The sequence below is a fragment of the Chrysochloris asiatica genome, unplaced genomic scaffold (genome assembly GCF_000296735.1).
Source record: "Chrysochloris asiatica unplaced genomic scaffold, ChrAsi1.0 scaffold00065, whole genome shotgun sequence".
Taxonomy (NCBI): domain Eukaryota; kingdom Metazoa; phylum Chordata; class Mammalia; order Afrosoricida; family Chrysochloridae; genus Chrysochloris; species Chrysochloris asiatica.
This window is the reverse complement of record NW_006408583.1, coordinates 14,889,659-14,911,442: the sequence shown is the minus strand read 5'-3', so window position 1 is coordinate 14,911,442 and position 21,784 is coordinate 14,889,659. Positions and strand designations below refer to the sequence as shown.

Here is a 21,784-nt window from a genome sequence, read left to right as displayed (position 1 = left end):
CCATAACATGAGTAGATATATGCACACCAATGTTCATAGCATTTTACAATAGCAAAAAGATGGAGACAGCCAGCGTGGCCATCAGCTGAAGAATGGGTAAACAAACTGTGGTACATACACACAATGGAATATTATGCTACTTTGAAGAATAACAAGGAAGCTGCAAATCACTGCAAAAACATGGATGAACCTTGACAACATTATGCTGAGTGAAATTAGTCAGTCACAAAAGGAGACATGCTGCATAGGACCACACTGTAAAAGACTAAGAAAAAGAACCCATACTAAAGGCGGGGGGTGTGTTTCTTTGCTGGTTACCGGGATGTGGGTGGAGGGGTGAGTAGAGGGAAGGGAAAGTTGAGCACAGGGTAGGGAATAGACACAGGATAGTTTGGGGGCTAAAAAGGCAGGGAGTACACAAAAAGGGGGAGGGGAATGGAAGAAAAAAGTGGATGGGAAAGCAATCAGGCAGCTTTGCATGGGTTAAGTGGGACAGAGGTAAATAATCATGTATGCACAACCTTGGAACAACAGGGCTCTGGGATACAGGGATTGAGACATGGTTGGGATGGGGGAAAGGGAGAAAATAATGTTAAGATGCTTGGCTGTCTTTTGAATATTGGTTTCCCTGGCATACCATCATAAAATAGACACTTGATGGGGAGAGAAAAGAATAACCAGAAATATCACCATGGAAAGCTTGTAAGTCTGTCTTCTGCCTATAACTGATTGAAATACCTAAAATAGGGCTACAACGTGCCCAGTGAAGGAAGCTTTCTGTGGAGCCCCTGCATTACATAAGACCATAGGCGGAATCCTGAACCGCATCCAGAATCTTATGAGGTGGAAAATTTCCACTTAAAAGGACATGCAGACCAGCCTGGTGCGGCTAGAAGAACAGAAGATATTTCTTGAAAGAAAGACCAACAGGAAAAATACACAACAATATAGGCAGTCCGACTGATTACTACAAGAACAAGCAAGTGGCTCACCCAGGAGACATCAAGGCAAGTGGTCGGGTCCCCTCAGGGCAAACCCCCTTCCAAGACTAAGAGTCAATGGGGATACACGCTCTGATCGGTGACCACGTTCATCACCGATAAGGGCATGTGAGAGAAAAACAGCAATGAAACTGTGAGCTAAGCCCTACAACATTCAATAGACTTCTGTGAACCCGGGTGGAGACCTGGTTGGCCAGCAGTGTGGCAAGACCTGGGGACTCTTGGGCCCAGAGTCAGTGACATAGCCACAGAGGACTAGAGTGGAGAGTGAAGCATCCAGCTGATAAGAAGAGAGGGCATATGCACAAGAACACCCACACTTGCAGATAATACCCACTTGCCCTGGCTTCGATGACTGGATGATCAGAGCTCAACTAGAAGTAGAAAGAAGAGGGAAAAAAAGAGCAATCTGATGAACTTGACCTACACCTATGGATGCAGTAGCTCAAAAGTGGGAACATATCTTTACAGCAAGGATCATTCCCACCCCCTCCATATGCATAGTAGACAGGGATAGGCAACTTGGACATTGGCTACCCAAAATGGTGTTACAAAGGCAAGAAGTGACTGGCTTACAAGCTTTCAAGAGAGAATCTAGATCCAGTGGCCGTGGAGGAAAGTAGAATCTCCACTGAGTAGTATCCAATCTGTCTAGGTGGACTGATGAAAGGAGATGCAGATAGGTCTCTTGTGATACAATAATGAATAATTGTTATCAGGACTGATTGTGAGGGTTGGAAATGTAAAGGTAAATGTTTTGTAGCAAAAGGAGGGGAGTGATCAACTTTGCAGTCTAGGAGCGGAGGTCACTAGGACCATCATGGGAGAAGAGCGGAGAGTGGGACCCTACCCAGAGAAGCAGTGATGCCAGAGATGGAGGCAGAGATGATGAAGTGGACAGATGGAGCGGCTGGGGACTTTAGACCCACGGAGGGAGAGGGGCATGTGCTGATGACCAGGGGGCAGGCTTGCAGGGTAAACCTTCTAGTTGGTTGATGATGCATGGAGGGGGGATTGTAACCGTGACAATGAAGCGATATATGATAGGATAAATGTAAAGCTAAAGCTAATGTTCTCCCATGTAAACTATCACATTATTCACAATAAATCATTTTTTAAAAAAGTATCAAAAACAAAAAGTGACAGAAAAGGAAAGCTGACAGGAAGGAAATTTTTCACTGAGTCTTTGTGTATAAAATTGGTATCTTTGAATTCTCTGTGATTTCTGAAACATGTGAATGTATTTATTACCTATTCCCAAAATAGAACAAATCGTTTTAAAATTTAAAATAAATATAATGCGCTGGACTGTAAAACACAAAAACAAAAACATTAGTCTGAAGGTCAACGTATGTTCAGATTCAAGATTTCTCCTCAGGGCAAATTTTCATCTGCAGACTTTTTTCAAGGGTCCTTCAGAGGGGACTTTAACATAGGAAGTTACTGATCGAACATATTACACCTCCTTCAGCCTGCTCAGGATCTTACATCAGGGGAGAGAGCATAGCTCCTTACTTCTAGTAGCTCGTCTCCACTGAACAGCTTCCCACTGTGGCCAACAGGGCCTTCAGGTAGAACAGAGCGGATGAAATGATGCCCCACTGTTGCTTCCAGACTTATCCCCAGCCCACTGTTCTCACTGAACTTGCTCACATGGGCCACCTGCAAAGAGAAAAATCACCAAGAATTCCAATGTTCTTTTGTTTCTGTTTTGACATCTATGCATGCATATATTTCATATTCACTCAAAGATGGTCACCTTTCTTATAAGAGCTTCACAAACCTAGCCAAGAGCTTCAATGCTTTGTGGCTTTGCTGCGAAAGATGACTGAAGTCCGCTGGTCTCGTGAATCCAAACACACTGAAAGGAAACAGGAGCAGCTGCAAGCACCCAAGGCACATTGAAGTGTCTCCAGATGATGAGAGCAGATGGAAGGTAGTTAGAACTACCCCAGATACAGTCAAAAACTGGAGCTCAAACAACCATACAGAAAGCATGCATACGGACTTAGCACTTATGATGTGCCAAGGACTGCTAAACCTTTACCTCCGTTACCTTAATTATACCTCCCATTTCCTACTGCTACCTCCTGGGCCACAAGGTTGTGGTGGTTCAAACAAAGTTGGTGGTTCAAACTCACCAGTCACTCCTTGGAAACCCTATACAGGGCCGTTATGAGTCAGAACCGACTCTATGGCACTTAACAACAACAACACTAGAATAAAGAAGAATGTTAGAAATTCACCCTTTCCCCCACAGAATTCAGTGATCTTATTATTGAAATCAGAAGGGACACTAAATAAAGATCATCGCTTTCATCCCCTTAGTATCACAGTTAAGGAAACAAGAGCAGAAAAAGTCAGAAAAAAACAAACATATTCTACTTGAAAGAGTTCACTTTTCAAATATTTCTTGTAATATGTGCAGGAAGAATATCACAAGCTACATCATCTGCTTTTGAAATTGAATGCTGGGTGAAACCTTTCTCATTCCCATAAAGCCCAATTTGGGCATCACTTCCTCTGAGAAATCTTCAGGTCCTCATTAATAACAGCCATTCATTTTCTCTACCACGCTGCCCCTAGGATTTCCTTATGCTGTCTCACTACAGAGCAAACTATCTGAAATCACATCTAGGTCTTATTGATCTTTGTCTGACCGGCACCGATAATAACCAAGGGCTTTCTTACTTCCAGCACACTTTTGTTCTGGACAGGTTATCAGGAGTGCCACCAAGACACCAGGTGAGCAAAGGACAGTTAAGAATTCACAGTCTCAGCTCTGACATCCGTGACCAAAAGGCTAATCAAAAGGTACCTCCCCTCCATCATTCAATGACCACCTGCAGAACTGCTTTCTCAGTTAGGCATTCCAGCCATGCCATCTCTACCACACAGAAGAAATCCTCCAATTTTCTTTCCCATTTCACAGGGTTAAGCTGTGTGTTACTGTATTTTTCCTTGACTTGATTTAAAATGGTAACAGCAACTTGCACTTACTTGACTCTTATTCAACTGTTATCCATTTTGGGTGTTAAAGATTATTGTCATGAGTATTTAAATGAAGCACTTACAACACTGCTTGGCACAACATGCACAATAAATATTAGTTCATATTAATGTTGGAGTCCTGGTGTGGTGCTGTAGGATAAGCACTGGACCCTGAACCGCAAGGTCAGTTTGAATCACAAGGTCAGCATTCAAATTCCCCAGACGCTCCTTGGAAACCCTATACAGGGTCACTGTTGAGTCGAAACTGACTCAGCACTTAACAAAACAACAACATTATTAATGTTATACATCATTATCTATTGCCTTTTATCTTCTCTAATCCAAAGGCAACTGAAGCTCATAGCTATTTAGGAAGCGCTCTGCTCGGCATAATATTTTATTATTCCTTTTTAAATTCCTGCAAATTTCTAGTATATATCTGTTGTTAAAGTGCTATTGAGCTAGTTCCGACTCATAGTGACCATGTATAGAGCTTCCAAGGAGCAGCTAGTCATTTTGAATTGCTGATCTTTTGGTTCACAGTCCAGTTCTGATCCTACAGCACCACACCAGGAGTCCAGTACGCACCTAAAAGTTGTTAATTCTTGTATGCTTTATTAAACCTCTGTTTAGGATAAGAGATCATGAACCGATATAAGCAATTTGCGAATAAGCATGACGCACCATGGCATAAGAACAATAATATGGAAAAAACAATAATATGGAAAAAAAAATTAAACTTCTTCATAGTAACAAATCAAAAATCATGACTAAAGAGAGACCAGGAAAGAGTTCCTTTACATATCTTTATGAATCTAGTGAGTCCCTTTACAAATGTATCATGATGATTTTTGTTTTAGTTTTGTTTTATTTTTAAGTAAACTCTGTCATTGACTTATTATTGTTAAAAGTCACAGATTATGAGTTCTAAATTTCCTATTTATTTTAGCTCCATGGTGATTATTCAACTTTCTCCAACTTGAATTTCAATACCTGGAACAATACTTTCACAGTGCCCAAAAGAGGCCTAGCTAGCATTTTGCTTCTCTGTGGCTCTTTTCAAATGTTCGTCATTATTTTTACTGTAGTCTCAAATACAGCTACGAGTTAGGGAAGGGAAGCTAACCTACCACTATTTCATAATTAATGCCCATAATCTTTTCCCACTTTGTCAGCAGAGCAGCTTCCTGTTGTTGTACATCTTCTATTTCTTCTATCTCAGTAGCCAGTAATGGAAACTCTGAAAAGTCAACGTAATTAAGTTAGTAACAATTGACAAAAATCCCCATATCTTAAACAGTCTGCTCCAGGAATCCTGGGATAAGAAGCTATCCGTTTATCAAATCAGACGCCTCACCCAATATGTGTGTTGCTCTTACTTCTATACAAATTTTGATACATGTTTTAATTGGAACTCTATTATTTGCATATTCAAAACTATTCTCTATTGTTGTTGTTAAGTGCCATCGAGTTAGTTCTGACTCATCGTGACACTGTATAGGGTTTCTGAGGAGTGGCTAGTGGGTTTGAGCTGATGACCTTGCAGTTAGCAGTCCAGAGCTCATCCTACAGCACCACACCAGGAATTCATTCTCTGTTAGTAGATATCTCTTCTAAATTTTAGCAATATTTTATCAAAATGTCCACACACTATGTAACTTTCATTCAATGCAATGAGGACTCCAAGTCACTCTAAGCTTCTCTTGATGGCCCACTCGTGATGGCTGTATGCCATTGAGTCGGTTCCAACTCACGTTGTTGTTGTTGTTAAGTGCTGTCTGGTTTCAACTCATAGTGACCTGCATAGGATTTCCAAGAAGTGGCTGGTGAGTTCGAACTGTCTACCTTGCAGTTCAAACCGACCTTAAGGTCCACTGCATGATCCTGAAGCACCACCCCAGGACTCCTCTAGTGATTAGTGATTAGGATTTCCTAGGCAAGAGAGCTCTGGGAGCATAGTGGTTATGAATCAGGCTGCAAACCTTAAGGTCAGCGGTTTGAAACTACCAGCCGCTCCGCAGGAGAAAGATGAGGCTTTCTACTCCCGTAAAGATTTACACCCTCAGAAACCCTGTACAGATTGCTATGGGTCGGAACCAACTCTACGGCACTTAACAACAACAACAACATATCTTGTAGGAGTAGAAAGCTTCATCTTTCTCCAAAGAGCCACATGGTAGATTTGAACTGCTGACCTTGTAGTTAGCACAAACTCATAATTCAATCCACTACCAGTGTTCCTTTGGTGGCCCATTAGTGACACTGTGATAAAAAAAAATCACATCAGCCTATCAGATCAACTCTTTTATTTGCATTTGGTTCTATAAGGGAAAAATGGCCATACGTGTCACAGTCAAAAAACAGAAAAAATCATTAATAATATATGCAAATACATGTCAGTGAAAAATATAAATTAATAAAAACTGAGATACTTAATTAAAATAAATCCATAATTTTGATCCCCCTAATTGACAAACAAAAATAAACAATGTTCAAAAGAAAATCACTAAGCAAATTATGTAAACGATATTGAAGACAAAATCCTTAGGTAAAACGAGAAAGTGGTTCAGAAGAATTTTAAAGGCATATTCAAAGATGTATATATCTTAACATAATTTTTACTCATAAAGTTTTTTTAATATGGTAGGCAGCATTCTTGGTTATTTTTTCATATCCTTTTTAGCATTCAAAATCCAAATTTAAAGTGTTCCAAAATTCAAATTTCTCAATAACTGTCTCCTCTTAAATGTAAATTAATGAATGTCCACTCCATGTACATTTGACAGATGTGTTAAGTCCTAAATTAAGGAAATAATTCTATTTTCTCTTTGAGAAACTGAAGCAACAAATTGTAGTGAAATAAACTTTAGGGTTTAGTTCCCCCCAAAGAGTATTTTCATTTCAACATTAAATGCCACCCAGAAAGAGGTAAGTTTCTAGAACCTGGATTACAGGCCTCTGTGGGCCTATGCAGGCAGAGAAAGAGGAAATTCAGCTCAGCATCTTGCCTTCCCCCACCTTCCTTTCCTGTGTCTACATAGCTTAGTAGTGAGTCACGTAAGGAGGTGTTCTGAAAGAGGAAGCGGGGAATCTATGAGCTGCTAAAAACCAGTCTTAGAGTCACATCCATACAGCCTACCATCACACAACCATCCATGACCACTTTCCAACTTCTCAACCATTAGATTTCAGGAATACTGAAAGCGTCAAAGCCCAAGTCTGACTTATTCTAAAGTCAAATGACTTGTTCAGGCTCACCCATGAGTAAGAATTTCTCCGGAAGGGGCAATGGCATTTTATCCCCTGAGCGAGGACCACTACTGGGGTAGGAAGGGGCCCTGGTGGTGCTACAGATTAGGCACTGGACTGCTAACCACAGGTCAGTGGTTCAAACCCAGCAGCCGCTCTCAGGAAGAAAGATGGGGCTACCTGCTCCCATACATAAAGACTTACAGTCTCAGAAACCCTAGCGAGAGTCCCTGGGAGGTGGAATCCAGTCAACAGTAGTGGGTTTGGGTTTGTTGCTGTTTATTGGGGTAGATGCATTGGAATCACTTGGGAGTTTCTGTTTTCTTTATGTTGTTTAATAAAGACTTTTAGGATTCTTGGTATAAGCCGAGAGTCTCCCCCATCTACCTTACCCACTGATATACACATTCACCAAAGCAAAACAGATGGTTCTGGGTCTTCAAAACAACTGCCCTGTCAATTCTACCTACTACCTCAAACGGCATTCTTCGAGACATGTTTATCTTTTTCCACAACTCCTGATATTCACTTGAGCCTAAATACTTTTTTCACCTATTAATGTAAACATTTTTAAATGGACTCTTGGTGTAGCACTGGACTGAGAACCACAAGGTCAACAGTTCAAACCCACCAGTGGCTCCTCAGAAATCCTATACAGGGTTGCTATGGGTCAGAACCGATTTGATGGCACTGAACAACAACATCAATGTAAAAATGGCAGGATGTTGTTATTGTTGTTAGGTGCCATCGAGCTGGTACACAACAGAAGGAACCACTGCCCCTCCTGCGCCACCCTCACAATTGTGATATTTGGGTCCATTGTTGCTGTCACTGTGTGAATCCAACTTGGTGGGGGTCTTCCTCATTTTCACTGACCCTCCACTTTACCAAGCATGATTGGATTGACATATGTGAACATTATCATCTCATCCCTAGAATATCTAGTCCAGTAGATTTAAGTATTGTAAGTACTTAAAGCAATCTGAAGACAGGGGCGCACACAGTGGATAATGTTGAAAAACCGCAGTACCCCTGCAGCATAATTACATATTCAAACTTTGCTTCTCTAAAATAATTTTTTAACAACCCTAGGTTTACAGTGGAATCATTATCAGAAAGATGTCATCATTTCTCTGTACAATTCCTTTCCAACCCAATTATTTAATATGAAAAATGAGAACTTCAGAAATTCAAGAAGCCTCCCAACACTAGGTAATTTCATTCCTAAAAGTTTATGCTTTAAAGACTCTCTAGTATTTGCTTTAAAAAAGATTTTAATTTGATTATTGCTTCTTAAAGAAAGTAGATATATATATAGCAGTATATAAACATATAAAGGAGCTCTGGTAGCGTAGTGGTTACGAATCGGGCTGCAAACCTTAAGGTCAGCGGTTCGAAACTACCAGCCGCTCCGCGGGAGAAAGATGAGGCTTTCTACTCCCGTAAAGATTTACACCCTCGGAAACCCTGTACAGGGTCGCTATGGGTCGGAACCGACTCGACGGCACTTAACAACAACAACAACATATAAACATATACTGACTGTATATAAAAGCAAGGGGTCAAATTAAAATTATAAGTCTAACTGGTTGACTCCTAAAGGCTTCTGGGTAAATAACATGTAAGAAAAGGCTACCTCAGCAAGAAAACATACCAGAGAAATGATCTAGTTTAGTCACCTACTCTGGTAGCATAGGTGACTAAACTAGATCATTTATCTGGTATATTTTCTGGTAGCGTGGAGTCCTGGTGTGGCGCTGTGAGTTAATGCGTCAGACTGCAAAGCCACTTGAAGTACAAGCTCTGTGGTTCAAGCTCACCAGTCGCTCCATGGAAACCCTATGCAGGGTCGTTATGGGTCAGAATTGACTCGATGGCACTTAACAACAACAACAACAACAACTCTGGTAGCATAGTGGATTACGAACTGGGCTGCTAAATGCAAGGTCAGTAGTTCGAATCTACCCACCACTCCATAGGAGAAAGAACAGGCTTTCTGCTCCTGCAAAGATTTCTAGCCTTGGGAATTCCACACAGGGTCGGAGACAATTCAGTGGCACACAACCACCAACACCACCAGTTGAACAATTAATCACATCTCTAGGCAGGGATTTGCAAACTTCTATTTTCTCAACACCTTTTAATAACTTTTTATAACCTAAGTGCTTAGTGTAAAAATCATTACCCTAGGAAAATAACAAGAGTATAATAACCTGGGTCCAGGTGTTTACTTTCTTCTTCAGTTGGTAAAATGTTGGTGTTTCTCTTCAAGGATAAAGAGTCTTCATCTTTTGCATAATTTTCTTAAAGATAAAATAGTGTAATCATGATATTTTTAAAAAATACTACCAAGCACTTGAATTTTTCTAATTCCATTGTACTGATTTGAATGCTTAGAATTAGTTATTTGGAATTAAGCTCTTGTATAACCATATTCACTAAAAGGAAAGTTCACCTAGTAATGAGTACAAAGAAATGATCCATTTCTGCAATGATTCGTCTGGGCCCTAGTTTAGCACCACATAAACACAAGGTGTAAATATCACAATGGCGAATCATTTGAGAACTGAAACATTTTCTACCCAGCAGCCTGCCTTCTACCAACAAATGGTTTCATCAATAAAAACTTCAACCAAAAAAAGGTGCTCAGAAATTGCAGTCATTTGCAAAGATCCTCAGATACAAACAACTCAAGCACAAAGATCCTCAGGTTAAAAAAACTACATTTCAAAATGTAGTCAATTCCTTCAAAGCTAAGCACTGAAATCATTTATTATTGTTATTAAGTGCAGTCGAGTTGGTTTCAATTCATAGTGACCCTGTATAGGGTTTCTGAGGAGTTGCTGGTAGGTTTCAACCACTGACCTTATGGCTAGCAGTCCAGTGCTTATCCGACAGCACCACATCAGGACATAAATAGTTCCATTAGGGCAGGGTCTCCTCAAGACAAAGCACAGCTCTGGTAGAATGGTAAATGGTCATGTGCGTGCTGATTGGAACATGGTGATGGGATGATTCTGATAGAGAGAAACCTCCTTTATTCGGAGGCATTAACCATTAACACTATGGTTAGTGGTTCTATGGTACCAAATAACTCCAACTTTATTCAACTTCCTTTTCACTGAGTTCATAATGAGTAATTGGGGATAGAAATCATTCTTTAAATAAGCTACTTCAAATCAAAAACAAAAAAACTAACAAAGGTCTAACTGAAAGCCTGGTAAATTTAGTATTACCTTTGCTGGTGTTGGCATTAAGAGGTGCCAAGACTGCGTCTTTTGTAATATCCTCCCCCGGCGTGAGCTCAGTTTCAGGCTTCATCCCTCCTCTCCTCATTAGCGTCAGGTGCACAGTCTGTCCTGTGTGGCGCAACACCTCTACCGCTTGCTGATTGGTGAAGCCCTGAAGGTTTGTGCCATCCACCTGTGAGGAGAATAAGCCATGCTAAGACAACATTGGACATACACATTACACCATCTCTGGTGTTGCTTCTTCTTGGGTCCTGCATTCCGCTTGTGCTCTTCTCCCTTGATGGTTTTAGGGTGCTCTGTTTCTGGATTATAAGATTAACTACTCACCCATTTTTGTTACAAAACTTCTACCTTCACAATTGTGACAGTCGCAATTAATCATGATAACAATTACTCACTACTGAATCATAAGAATCTTATAACCATCGCTTTTTACCAGACCCATCTAGACAAGATGAAAACTATTCAGTAGGAACTCTGATTATGCTGTTTAGTTCCTCTGTGCCTTTGTGGAGTTTCTTTATAGTTGTTCTCTCCTTTTTCGAAAGTGGTGTATTAAAAATTCCCACTATTGTTGCAGATTTATCTATTCCTTTCTTCAAATCTATTAGAGTTTGCTTTATATATTTTGGAGCTCTTTCATTGGAAGCATAGATATTTATTATGGTATGTCATCTTGTTCAATTGTCCCTTTAATCATGAGATAATGTCCATCTTTATTGATTATGCTGGGTTTTGCCTTGTAGTTTATTTTATCAGAGATTAGTACTGCCACTCCTGTTCATTTTTTATTGCAATTAGCTTGATATATTTTTTCTATCCTTTGACTTTTAGTCTGTTTTTGTCTTTGTGAATAAGGTGTGTCTCTCACAGACAGCATACTGAAGGATCTTGTTTTCTTATCCATTCTGCTACTCTCTGTCTCTTAAATGGTGCATTTAATACATTTACATCCAATGTAATTATCAGTAGGTATGGATTAACTGCTGTTATTATGTTTGTTTGCCTGTTTGTTTGTTTTTGTGGTGCTGCTGCTTTCTTTGCTCTACATGTCCTCCTGTGCTGAGTTCACGTTTTTTGTGTTCTTTCTTGTCAGTTTCCTCATAGTTTTAATGCTTCCATATTCCAGTAAGAAGAAGAAGACCGCCAGCGAGGTGGAATGGCAATATGGCAGCACCAATGGGCTCAAGCGTGGCAACAATTGTGAGGTTGGTTCAGGATCGGGCAGTGTTATGCTCTGTTGTGTTCTCATAGGGTCACTAGAGTCACTACTGACTCGATGGCACCTAACAACAACAACAAGAATATTCTTCTTGGATTTTCATTTTCTTGATATCTTGTAAAGTATTAATTTTCTTTGAGGATACCTTATATTCTATTAACTTTTCCCACAATATAAAACAGTCTATTTTATCTCGTAATCTACTTGACTTTCTCATCACCTGGATCTCTGTTCCTATGTGTTTACCTTCTTTCACTCTGTAATTGTTTTGATCATAGACTGACCTCCCAGATACTCTGAGTTTGTTCCTTTACTTTTGTTCTGTTCTCAACTCTTCATTTGTCGACTGAGTTCCAGGTAGTGTTGCCATGAATGTCATTCTCTGGTTGTTGTCTGTTCTTGTTGGTTCTCAGTCCACAGAATTCCCTATAGGATGTTTTGTAGTGCAGGGTTGGCTTTCGCAAAATCCCTTAGCTTCTGTTTATCCTGGAATGTTTTGATTACACCATCATATTTGACTGACAGTTTTTCTGGGTAGAGTATTCTTGGTTGGCAGTGGGTTTTTTTTGTTTTTTTTCTTTCTTTCTTTCTTTCTTTCAGGGTTTTATATATATCTCCCCATTGACTTCTTGCCTGCGTGGATTCTGTTGAGAAATCTGAGCTTAATCTGATTTGCTTGGCTTTGTATGTAACACTTCTCTTTTCCCAGGCTACTTTCAAGATTCTGTCCTCATCTTTGATTTTGGAGAGCTTGATTACTATATGTCGTGGTGATTTTCTGTTGGAGGCCTATCCTTCCTGGGGTCCGTTGAGCTTCTTGAATGCTTATCTTTCCAAGTATCAGGATGCTAGAGAAATTTTCTTTCAGAAGCTCTTCAACTATCTCCTCTGTGGACATGTGCGGTTCTTCCTGTTCCAGAAGGCCAATAATTATTAAGTTATTCCTCTTCATGTTGCCCAATATGAATCTGAGACATTCTTCAGATTTTTGTATCCTTTTTTTCTTCTTGCTCTTCTATCTTAACAATATTGTGTGATTTATCTTCCAGGTCACTAGTTCTGGCTTCTATCTCTTTAGTTCTACTCCTTGGCCCTTTCACTGTATTGTCCATTTCTGATAATCTATTATTAATCATTTGGACCTCTTTTTGTAGGTTTTGAAATGTTTCCAATGCTGTATCTATCTTATTTGATTGCTCCTGTAGTGCTTTCCTGACTTCTTCCATATTTTTCTTAACACCTCTGGAAAGTATTTTGATATATTTCAGTATCATTTTTCTGAATTCCTTCTCATGCATTTCCAAAGCCTGCTCTCCTTCCAATACGAAGTCTTGGTCTAACACCAGCTCATTTGTCTCAGTAACTTTATCTTGTTTCTGGACATGTGCAGAGACATTCATCTGTTTCTTGTCATCATTAATAGTTAGCTCTGACCTCAATAATTAGATGAATGTATGTTGATGTCTATGTTTTCTGATTGCCTCCGGGTAGATGTGATCAGGAGATGGACTTCTCTTTTCACTCTTCTTATTACTCAACTCAGAGTAACTGTCGCAGATGTTGGCTGCCAATCTATTGTGTGGCAGCTGGTATTGATTCTTACCTGGATGGTGTGATTTTATAGGGTGTGATTGTAGCTTGACTATATGACTGCAATTTCTGTCTCTTCTTGGGTAATGTAGGGAGATAAAGAGCCCCAAAAGGTAAAGATGGGACCAAAAAACCAAAACAGCAACAGGAAAAAATACAGATTGGATACTTTAGTCTATAATCTCAGAAAAGAGAGAAAGAGAAGAAAAAAAAATTCTGTAGCCAAATATGGGTATGACTTTAATGTCCCTCTCTTAGCTTCTTGCCTTCAAGGCTGCCTGAGAAATGTCAAAATCCACTCTTGGTCATTATGACATAACTCAGGATTTAATTTTCAGGCTGTTTCCTTTTTTGTTTGTCTCTCTCCCAACTCCACAACCAGGCCTTTTTCCTAGTGATAAACAGTTCAGGGTCGGCTGTGGTCATATGGCATTGCCATTTGGTTTAGAAAGGGGAAACTTTCCCTGTAAATTCTCAGCAGATCTGTGTGCATGTATAAGCACCTCCTCACTCAGGCACCCCCTCGAGTCACCAGAATGGAGGTACACAGATAGTGAGAAATCAACAAATAGAGACAAAAAAAAAAAAAAAGAAGAAGTATGTCCACACCTTTCTCTTCAAAGATAGGTCAGGCGTCAGTCCCCATGTTGGCTCTGATCCTTCCCTCACTCCATCTCACCCAACACTCTGGGAGCCGCTGAGTCTGGCCAATCAGAAAACACTAGATATCTTGCTTCTGCTACAAATTCCACTGGTTATAAGCCTTTAAACTTTCTAAATACTCCTTTATAGGTGGTTCAGAGTTCTGGGACTGTCCCCTGAAACTGCTTTGTACAGTATTCTATGGTATTGCTGATGGAGGTCTTCATTGCACTTCTCTCGGAACCACCATTAAGCCCCATCCTTCATTCTACAGTTTTTGCTTCTATTCTTTCTATTTTTTTGTTTGTTTGGGATGTACACCAAAACACTCAGGAATATACAATCATTCAAGCAACCTGCAAGTCTACCTCTGGCCACCAGTGGAGTTAACTTTTTAAAAGCACAATAGTGGTCTTCTATCAAATACAGTTTTATGAAGGATGTTGTTGTTATGTTCCATCAAGTAGGTGCCAACCCATAGCATCCCTGTACAGAGTTTCTGAGAAGCAGCTGGTGAGTTTGGACCACCAACCTGTGGTTCAAAATGACCTTGCAGACCAGCGCATTAACCCACAGTGCCACACCAGGACTCCATAGAGAATATAGCTATATGACATGTGAAAAGAATAAGAATAATGAAAGGAATCCTGTATTCTGTCCTCGGCCCCTGTGCATACAGTGAAATTCTAGGGGTCCACAGAACTCAAGTTGTACCACAGCGATCTACAAGCCAAAGAGTTTTAAAGCTACAAAATAACACTATTCCAAAATAGCAAGAAATAATTTCTTAATATTCTTAACACTTCAACAACTACAAAATTAAAATATTCTCCAAACAGCTGTTACCAAAACCATAAGCAAACAAACAGCCAAAGGCTGCAGTTGTGGAAAAGCAATTGCGTGTGAAAAGCTGTCCTACTGCTCTCTCAGAGGTCCACAAGATGGTGATATTTTTCAAAAAACTAATGGCTGATAGAAACCACTGCAAGGTATTCCTCAGGAGCTTTCCATTTTAAAATAAGGGAATCTTGCTAAAATAAAACAAAAACTCAAAATATCAATGAGGGGTCAGTCAGAGATTTTATCCAAGCAAGAAGGACATGTTAGGCAAAAGTTTGTTCCACTTTTGAGTCAACAATTTGCTTTATGACTCACCTTGACAAAGCGGGATTGTAAGGAAGCCTGGCAGGGCAGCAGGAGTCAGGTTCTCAGCTACTAATTGGAAAATCACTGGTTCAAACCTACCAGCTGCTCCAAAGGAGAAAAGTGTGGCAGTCTGCTTTCAAAAAGATTGCAGCCTTGCAAACCCCATGAATCTCTATTCTTATGGTCGCTATGCGATGGGACCAACTCAACGGCAATGACTTTCGTTTGGTTAAAAGGGAAATCATATTGGAGAATGAAGATAAGGGCAAGTTTGAAGGGAAGTTGTGAAATTCTTTCAGATATGAAATCATTTAAGCCCTCCAACTTAATTAATAAAACTATACTATGGGCCAAAGTTTGTACCAGGTATTTTAAATAAATTATGGCATTTGGTTCTCATTAAAAAAAAAAAAAAAGCATACAACAAAAGTGTCCTTATTTCAATTTTGTAACTTAAGAAACTGAATCCAGAAGCATGCTATATGGTTATTATCACATGAACCAGCAACTGCATTCCTGGGAATTAAAATTATGTGTCCAGGTAAAACTTGGCAACTGTTCATATAAACCTTATTCTTAATAGTAAAAACATGGGAACAACCTAAATGTCTACCATCTGATAATTGATAAACAACTGTAGTAATATCTATGCAATGAGCTATTACTCAACAACATGAGAATGAAGGACTGACACATGCTATAGCATGGAGGAACCCTAAAAACATTTGCTAAGTACAAGAAGCCAGTCATGACACCCATACTTGCAGACAGTACCCACTTGACCTGGCCTCGATGGCTGGATCATCAGAACTCAACTAGAAGAAGAAAGAATGGGGGGAAGGAGGAGGAAGAGTAACTCGCTACAATTTGACAAACTTTCCCTATACTTATGGATGTAATAATTCAAAAAAGGGAACAAATCTTTACAGCAAGGATAACTCCCACTCCCTTGGTACACAGGGTTGACAAGGATGGGCACCTGAAATGGGGAGAGCTATAAAGGCAAGAAGTGACTAGCTTACAAGCTTTCAAGAAGGAGCCTAGTTCCAGACGGGGCCGAGGTAGGTAGAATCTCTACTGAATGATTTCCAATCTGTTAGGACCAGGCTGGGGAAAGGTAATGGGGATAAGACTCTTGTGGTACAATAGTGAATAACTGCCATCAGGACTGACTGTGAGGGTAGGAAATACAGAGGTAGATGTTTTTTGACAAAAGGAGGAGAGTGATTGATTTTGCAGCCCAGGAGCTGAGGTCCCTGAGACTATCAAGTGAGAAAAGTGGAGAGTGGGACCCTATCCAGAGAGGCAGTGACGCCAGGAATGGGGACGGAGACAATGATGTGGACAGATGGAGCGGCTGGGGACACTGTACTCAAGTAGGGAGAGGGGCTGTGTGCTGATGGCCGGGGGGTGGGCCTGTGGGGTGTATCATTTGGTTATTTGACAATGCGTGGAAGGGATTGTAATCAACGCAATGAAATGAAATACGATAGGATGAATGTAAAACTGATGTTCTCCCATGTATACCTACATAACTCACAATACAAACTTAAAAAGAAAAAAAAAAGAAGCCAGTCATGAAGGACCATATACAAGAATTATGTGATTCATTTGTATAAACTGCCTTGTTAAGTGTCGCTGAGTCAGTTCTAACTCATAGCAACCCTGTGGAGAGTTTCCAAGGAGAAGCTGGTGACCTTGAACTATCAACCTTGTGGTTCAAACCAACCTTGCAGTCCAGCGCATTAACCCGCAGTGCCAAACCAGGATTCCATATAAACTGTCTAGAATAGGGAAGAAACTCATGATCAGAATACAACAGGTTAGCAGCATGGTTTCTAGAGTAAAGGCCAAGAAGTTACTGAATACGTTTAGGTAGAAGTTTCATAAAACTAAAATCAAGAAGACTCAGTTCAGTTGCAATGTAGAAGCAAAGGATTCTTTGTGAACATCCTACTTTCTGTTTTTACTGTTATTAAGATCCCAAGGGAATAACAGAGACTTTATTGTTGTTGTCGAATGTTACTGTGAGTGTCTGTTAAGACGTACAGCGACCCTTACAGGGTTTCTGAGGAGCGGCTGGTGAGTTTGAACTGCTGACCTTACAGCTCAAGCCAACCTTGAAGTCCCGTGCTTATCCTAAGGCACCACACCAAGATTCCAATAGAGACTTAAGCATAAACACATAAATAGTAAAATAAATTAGCATTTCCCAAGGTGACTTCCAAATAGTATTCATATATATTGGGAAAAGAAAGTTCCCTAATCATGAAAGTTTAGGAAGCCTTGAGAGAAAACGTTCAATAGGTTACTCTAACAGAGCATTTCCTAAGGTTCTCAATTTCCCAAAGTGCACTGTGAACCTCTAAGATACTATGTCATCTGTGGAGCTTCCTGCAAGTAACCCTGTGTGCGGAATCTTCTTGAATTTGTGTTCTGGGAGGAGTTGGGTTGTTTAAGAAGTCCAGTTTCTAATGAATAAGGAGTCAGATTCTTTGGCACACCACCTTAAATGGAGATCTGCTTAAAACCTACTGATGGTCATCACCTTTAAGATAAGGATGACCTTGTACTAATTAGGAGCCCAAGTGGTGCTGCTGGATAAGCACTGGGCTGCTAACCACCAGGTTAGCAGTGCTTCAAACCCACTAGTGAAAAGATAAGGCTTTCTGCTCTGGTAAAGATTTACAGCCTCGGAAATGCTCTAAAAGGTCGATCTGAGAAGAAAAGGACTCAATGGCACTGCGTTGGGTTGGATTAGTCTTGGCCTAATTATGAGACGATGGGTGTGTTTCTTTTCAAGAATTCATTGCCCAAAGACTCACCATTAACAATGTCATTCTGCTGATTAAAATTGTTTAAAGTTAAGCATTCCAAAAACAGATCCAAATATACTAAAGGTTTTCGCATCCACTCTTTCAAGATTAATTAATGTAATGAATTCATTCCAACTAGAAATGAAATATTTAAAAAATCTATTCAGGCAAAAAATTGCAAACTTTAGAGTTGAGATCAGAAAAGCTTCTATTCCATGCTGGTTGGTACCCCCTCAAAACAGCTAGGTCATTTTAATGATCGCCTTAAGTCACCCCAACAAGTTTCCTGAATACTGAATGAAATAGCTGCAGTTCTTCAAGTTGAGTAAACTAGAATGCACTTCTCAAACATGAAAATTAACAAAGCTATTATTAAATGTGTCACTTACTGCTATAATTTGGTCTCCAATTTGGATTCTTCCATCATGTTCAACAGTACTGCTTTTTGTAATGCTCTTGACAAAGATTCCCGAAGGCTCTAAGATTAAAAATAATTTATTTGCCAGTATATCCACCTTTCTTGCTTCAAATATAAAAATCCCAAATTTGCATAGATAATAAATTAAGAAGCCATGTTAATCACACCATTCATAGAAACTTAGGCTGTACACAAAGATAATTGTTTTGTCTATCTCAACTACTGTATCAGAATAGTCAAAATTAAACTATTCCTAAAGAAGTTTCCAGTTCATCCAGTAATCTTAAAACACAAAGTGCTGATTCGATAAGACAAAGATATTAGAGGCAAATGCTGAGTTAAAAAAAACATAGTGATTGTTTAACGTTACCTAATTTTTTATCTCCAATGTAACCAGCAATTGTAATTCCTAATCCTTGGATATTTTTAGTGAGTTCCACATCAAATGTCTCATTTTCTTCATTTTTTTTGGTTGAAGCATCAACCTAAAATCCACAAATAAACAAACAAAACCAAGTTCACAAACATAAAGCCTTTATTTAGAAATAATGCAGTATAGTTGGAACTCTGCTAGAGAGTTCCTGTAGAGACCACTCTTTCAATCATTATAACACAGACTTTGCATCATGTTGTTACTCAGAAAGCAATGTTAGCCAAAAAGTAGAGCCTTCCCTTATCAGAGAGGTACTTTATTGTTTGTATAGACATAATGTTAAAATTCACATATTTTCTTACTAACAAGTTCAGCCCAGGATCAAGCAGTGTTTCATTCTGTTGTACAAAGGGCAGCTATGAGTGGTACCTAACAACAACAAGTTCAGAGTCAGGATACGGTACAGTGGAGAGAGCTCAAGTTTGGAATTCAGATAAACTCTTCTAGTTTGCTACTTAATCTTTACAAGGATCACTTTACTGAATTGCATATCAGAAATTATAACAAACGCAGATAATATTTATGGATGCACTTCCTCTTAGAGGAAGGGTGGACCCTATAAGGTCTGAGAGATCAGTGGTCAAGCCCTGCCAAGGCAACCTCATTTCCAGCCATCACATTGTTGTTGTTGTTGTTATGTGCCTTCGAGTTGGTTCTGACCCATAGCGACCCTGTGATTTCCAAGGAGCGTCTGGTGAGCTTGAACAGCCGACCTTGCAGTTCAAACCAACTTTGCAGTCCAGTGCATTAATCCACAGTGCCAAGGGCGAGTTAATTAAATGTTGGACCAAACACAGCAGGTTGATTTTTAAGTTGATAATCTTGTATCACGAATTATGTTATAATATCCAAATGCCCCTTGGCAGAACAAAGGTTCCCCAGCCCTGTTTTAGTGCATATCTCTAAGAGAGGTATAATTATGATGTCAGTTTTCACTGGGAAAGCTGAGACCTAGAAACTTTAACAAGGACAGTTACTATCTAGTAGAGGCGGGATTCAAAACTAGAAAGTCTGAAATGATACATTGTATGTGAAGTCTCTAGTGCAGTGTAAAGCCACAGTATCTACTCAGGAAATATTAGTCACTGTAAAGGTCGTTATTAGTTGGAATCGACTCGCTGGTAGTAAGCTTTTTAATTTTTCTTTTCTATTTTGGTTTCATTATTATTGAATTGAATGGTAAGGTTTATCCACATAAACCTTAGGGGACTGATATAATAATTCATCAGTAAGCTGCTGGCAACATGAACTAGTGTAAAGTCAGCAGATTCTACAAAAGAGCACAACAGGATCAGAGCTATGAGTCCTGGGGTCTCTAAGGGTGTACAAGGGTTGCAGAGTACAGGGTGTGATACCAAAATGATTGACTATAAATTTTTTCGTTGTGTTTTAGCAGTAATTTATTAATTTTTATAAAACTATTCCTGTAGTTAATCATAGGGAAGCATGGAACCTACCAGATGGCACTTAACAACAATAGTTTGTTATAACAACAAAAACTTATCAGAAGCCCAGATTACGAACTGATACACCTACAAGGCTAAAACTCTATACTCATTTCCTTTCTGAACCTTCTAATGCACTAAGGGTGTTCTAGTGTAGTGCTATAGGATAAGCACTTGACTGTGAAGTTGGTTTGAACTGCAAAGTCAGTAGTTCAAACTCACCAGCCGCTCCATGGAAACCATATACAGGATTCACTATGAGTCAGAACCAATTTTGACGACACATAATAATAACAACAATGTACTCAGGGTGTCCTGGTATGGCGATGTAGGATCAGCACTACACAACTAACCACAAGGCTGGTGCTTTAAACCCACCATCTGCTCCTTGGAAACCTTACACAGGGTCGCCAAGAGTCAGAATTGACTGGACAAGCACAAAACAACAACGTGCACTCAGGTCTGAGCCGTCTTACAAGGAAGCTTCCGGTCACGTGGTCCCATCTGCACATGCTACATGGACACGCTGTTGCTTCCGCTGCTGCAGGCATTCTATTTGGTAGCTGATTTTGTCAAATTTTCTGTTGTTTTAACTACAATATTATGGTAATTAGTATTTGTGAACTTCTAACAATAACAACTTTCTGAGAATAAATTAGTAATTAAAGGAAAAGGAGAAAAAAAATTTAAAGGCTTCTGCTGAGCTACTAATAATGATGTTCTAAGTAATAATGTTGTAATTCAGTGTAGAAAAATTTCACAAAACAATTGCCATTAGTGTTCCTATAATTTAGTAAATATTACCTTTTAGCAATTTAAATCTATATTATATATTAATCTATGATTACAATTGATTAAAAAAAAATTACCAAGGGTTCTGTAATAACTGGTCTGAAGGACGTACATGGGGCTGGGGGTTGACACCATCAGCTACCAATCCTGATGACATCACTGCCGACAAGTTCTAATGGATATATGCGTTGGGGCTAGGAGTTAACTGGAAATGTTTTCTGACTTTCTTGACACAAACTCTGACTGCATCTCATGGATAGCCCACCTAAATAAGATCATTTTAGAGTAAAGTTTGATTTATTATTTTTTTTCTTTGCACATAATTATCTGTGCAAACTTAGCAAAAGTTTAAAGTTTAGATAATTACAAGAAAATGACAGGATGAAATCTGCTTCAATTGAAACAAATGTGTTTTCTATTTTTAATAAGACTTATGCGAGTGCTATTTTAGAGGGTGGCAATTTGACTATCGAATGGTTTTAAAAGGGGTACAAGCTTCAGAAATGATGATATGCACAGAATAGATATTTTTCGAAGCATTCAATTACATCAAGTGGTTTTCGGTACTGCATTCATTTATGTATTGCTGAATACAATGTTTTATTTACCACAAAAGAATGCCATTTAAATACTTTCATAAACAAGCTTTCTTTCTGTACTTCTTTCTCTTTGCAAAAAATAGAAACCAAACTCAATCGGAAAGACAACAGATCATGGAAGTTTTAATTGCTCCAATAAAGTTTTTCAAGACGTATGGAAAAAGTCAGGACATTAAATATATAAATATA

At 39.3% G+C, this 21,784-nt stretch overlaps 1 protein-coding gene across 1 annotated transcript in view; it reads right to left on the bottom strand.

Moving 5' to 3' along the window:
• MPDZ (multiple PDZ domain protein) overlaps positions 1–21,784 on the bottom strand; it is a 236,534-nt gene that overhangs the window by 144,692 nt on the left and 70,058 nt on the right. Inside the window, exons 7-12 of the mRNA XM_006864508.1 lie at positions 18,697–18,811; positions 18,298–18,386; positions 10,478–10,664; positions 9,473–9,544; positions 5,123–5,232; positions 2,517–2,663 (exon numbers count right to left, since the gene is read on the bottom strand). Of these exons, the coding sequence (XP_006864570.1) occupies positions 2,517–2,663; positions 5,123–5,232; positions 9,473–9,544; positions 10,478–10,664; positions 18,298–18,386; positions 18,697–18,811 (720 nt within the window). The remainder of the gene's footprint in view (positions 1–2,516; positions 2,664–5,122; positions 5,233–9,472; positions 9,545–10,477; positions 10,665–18,297; positions 18,387–18,696; positions 18,812–21,784) is intronic.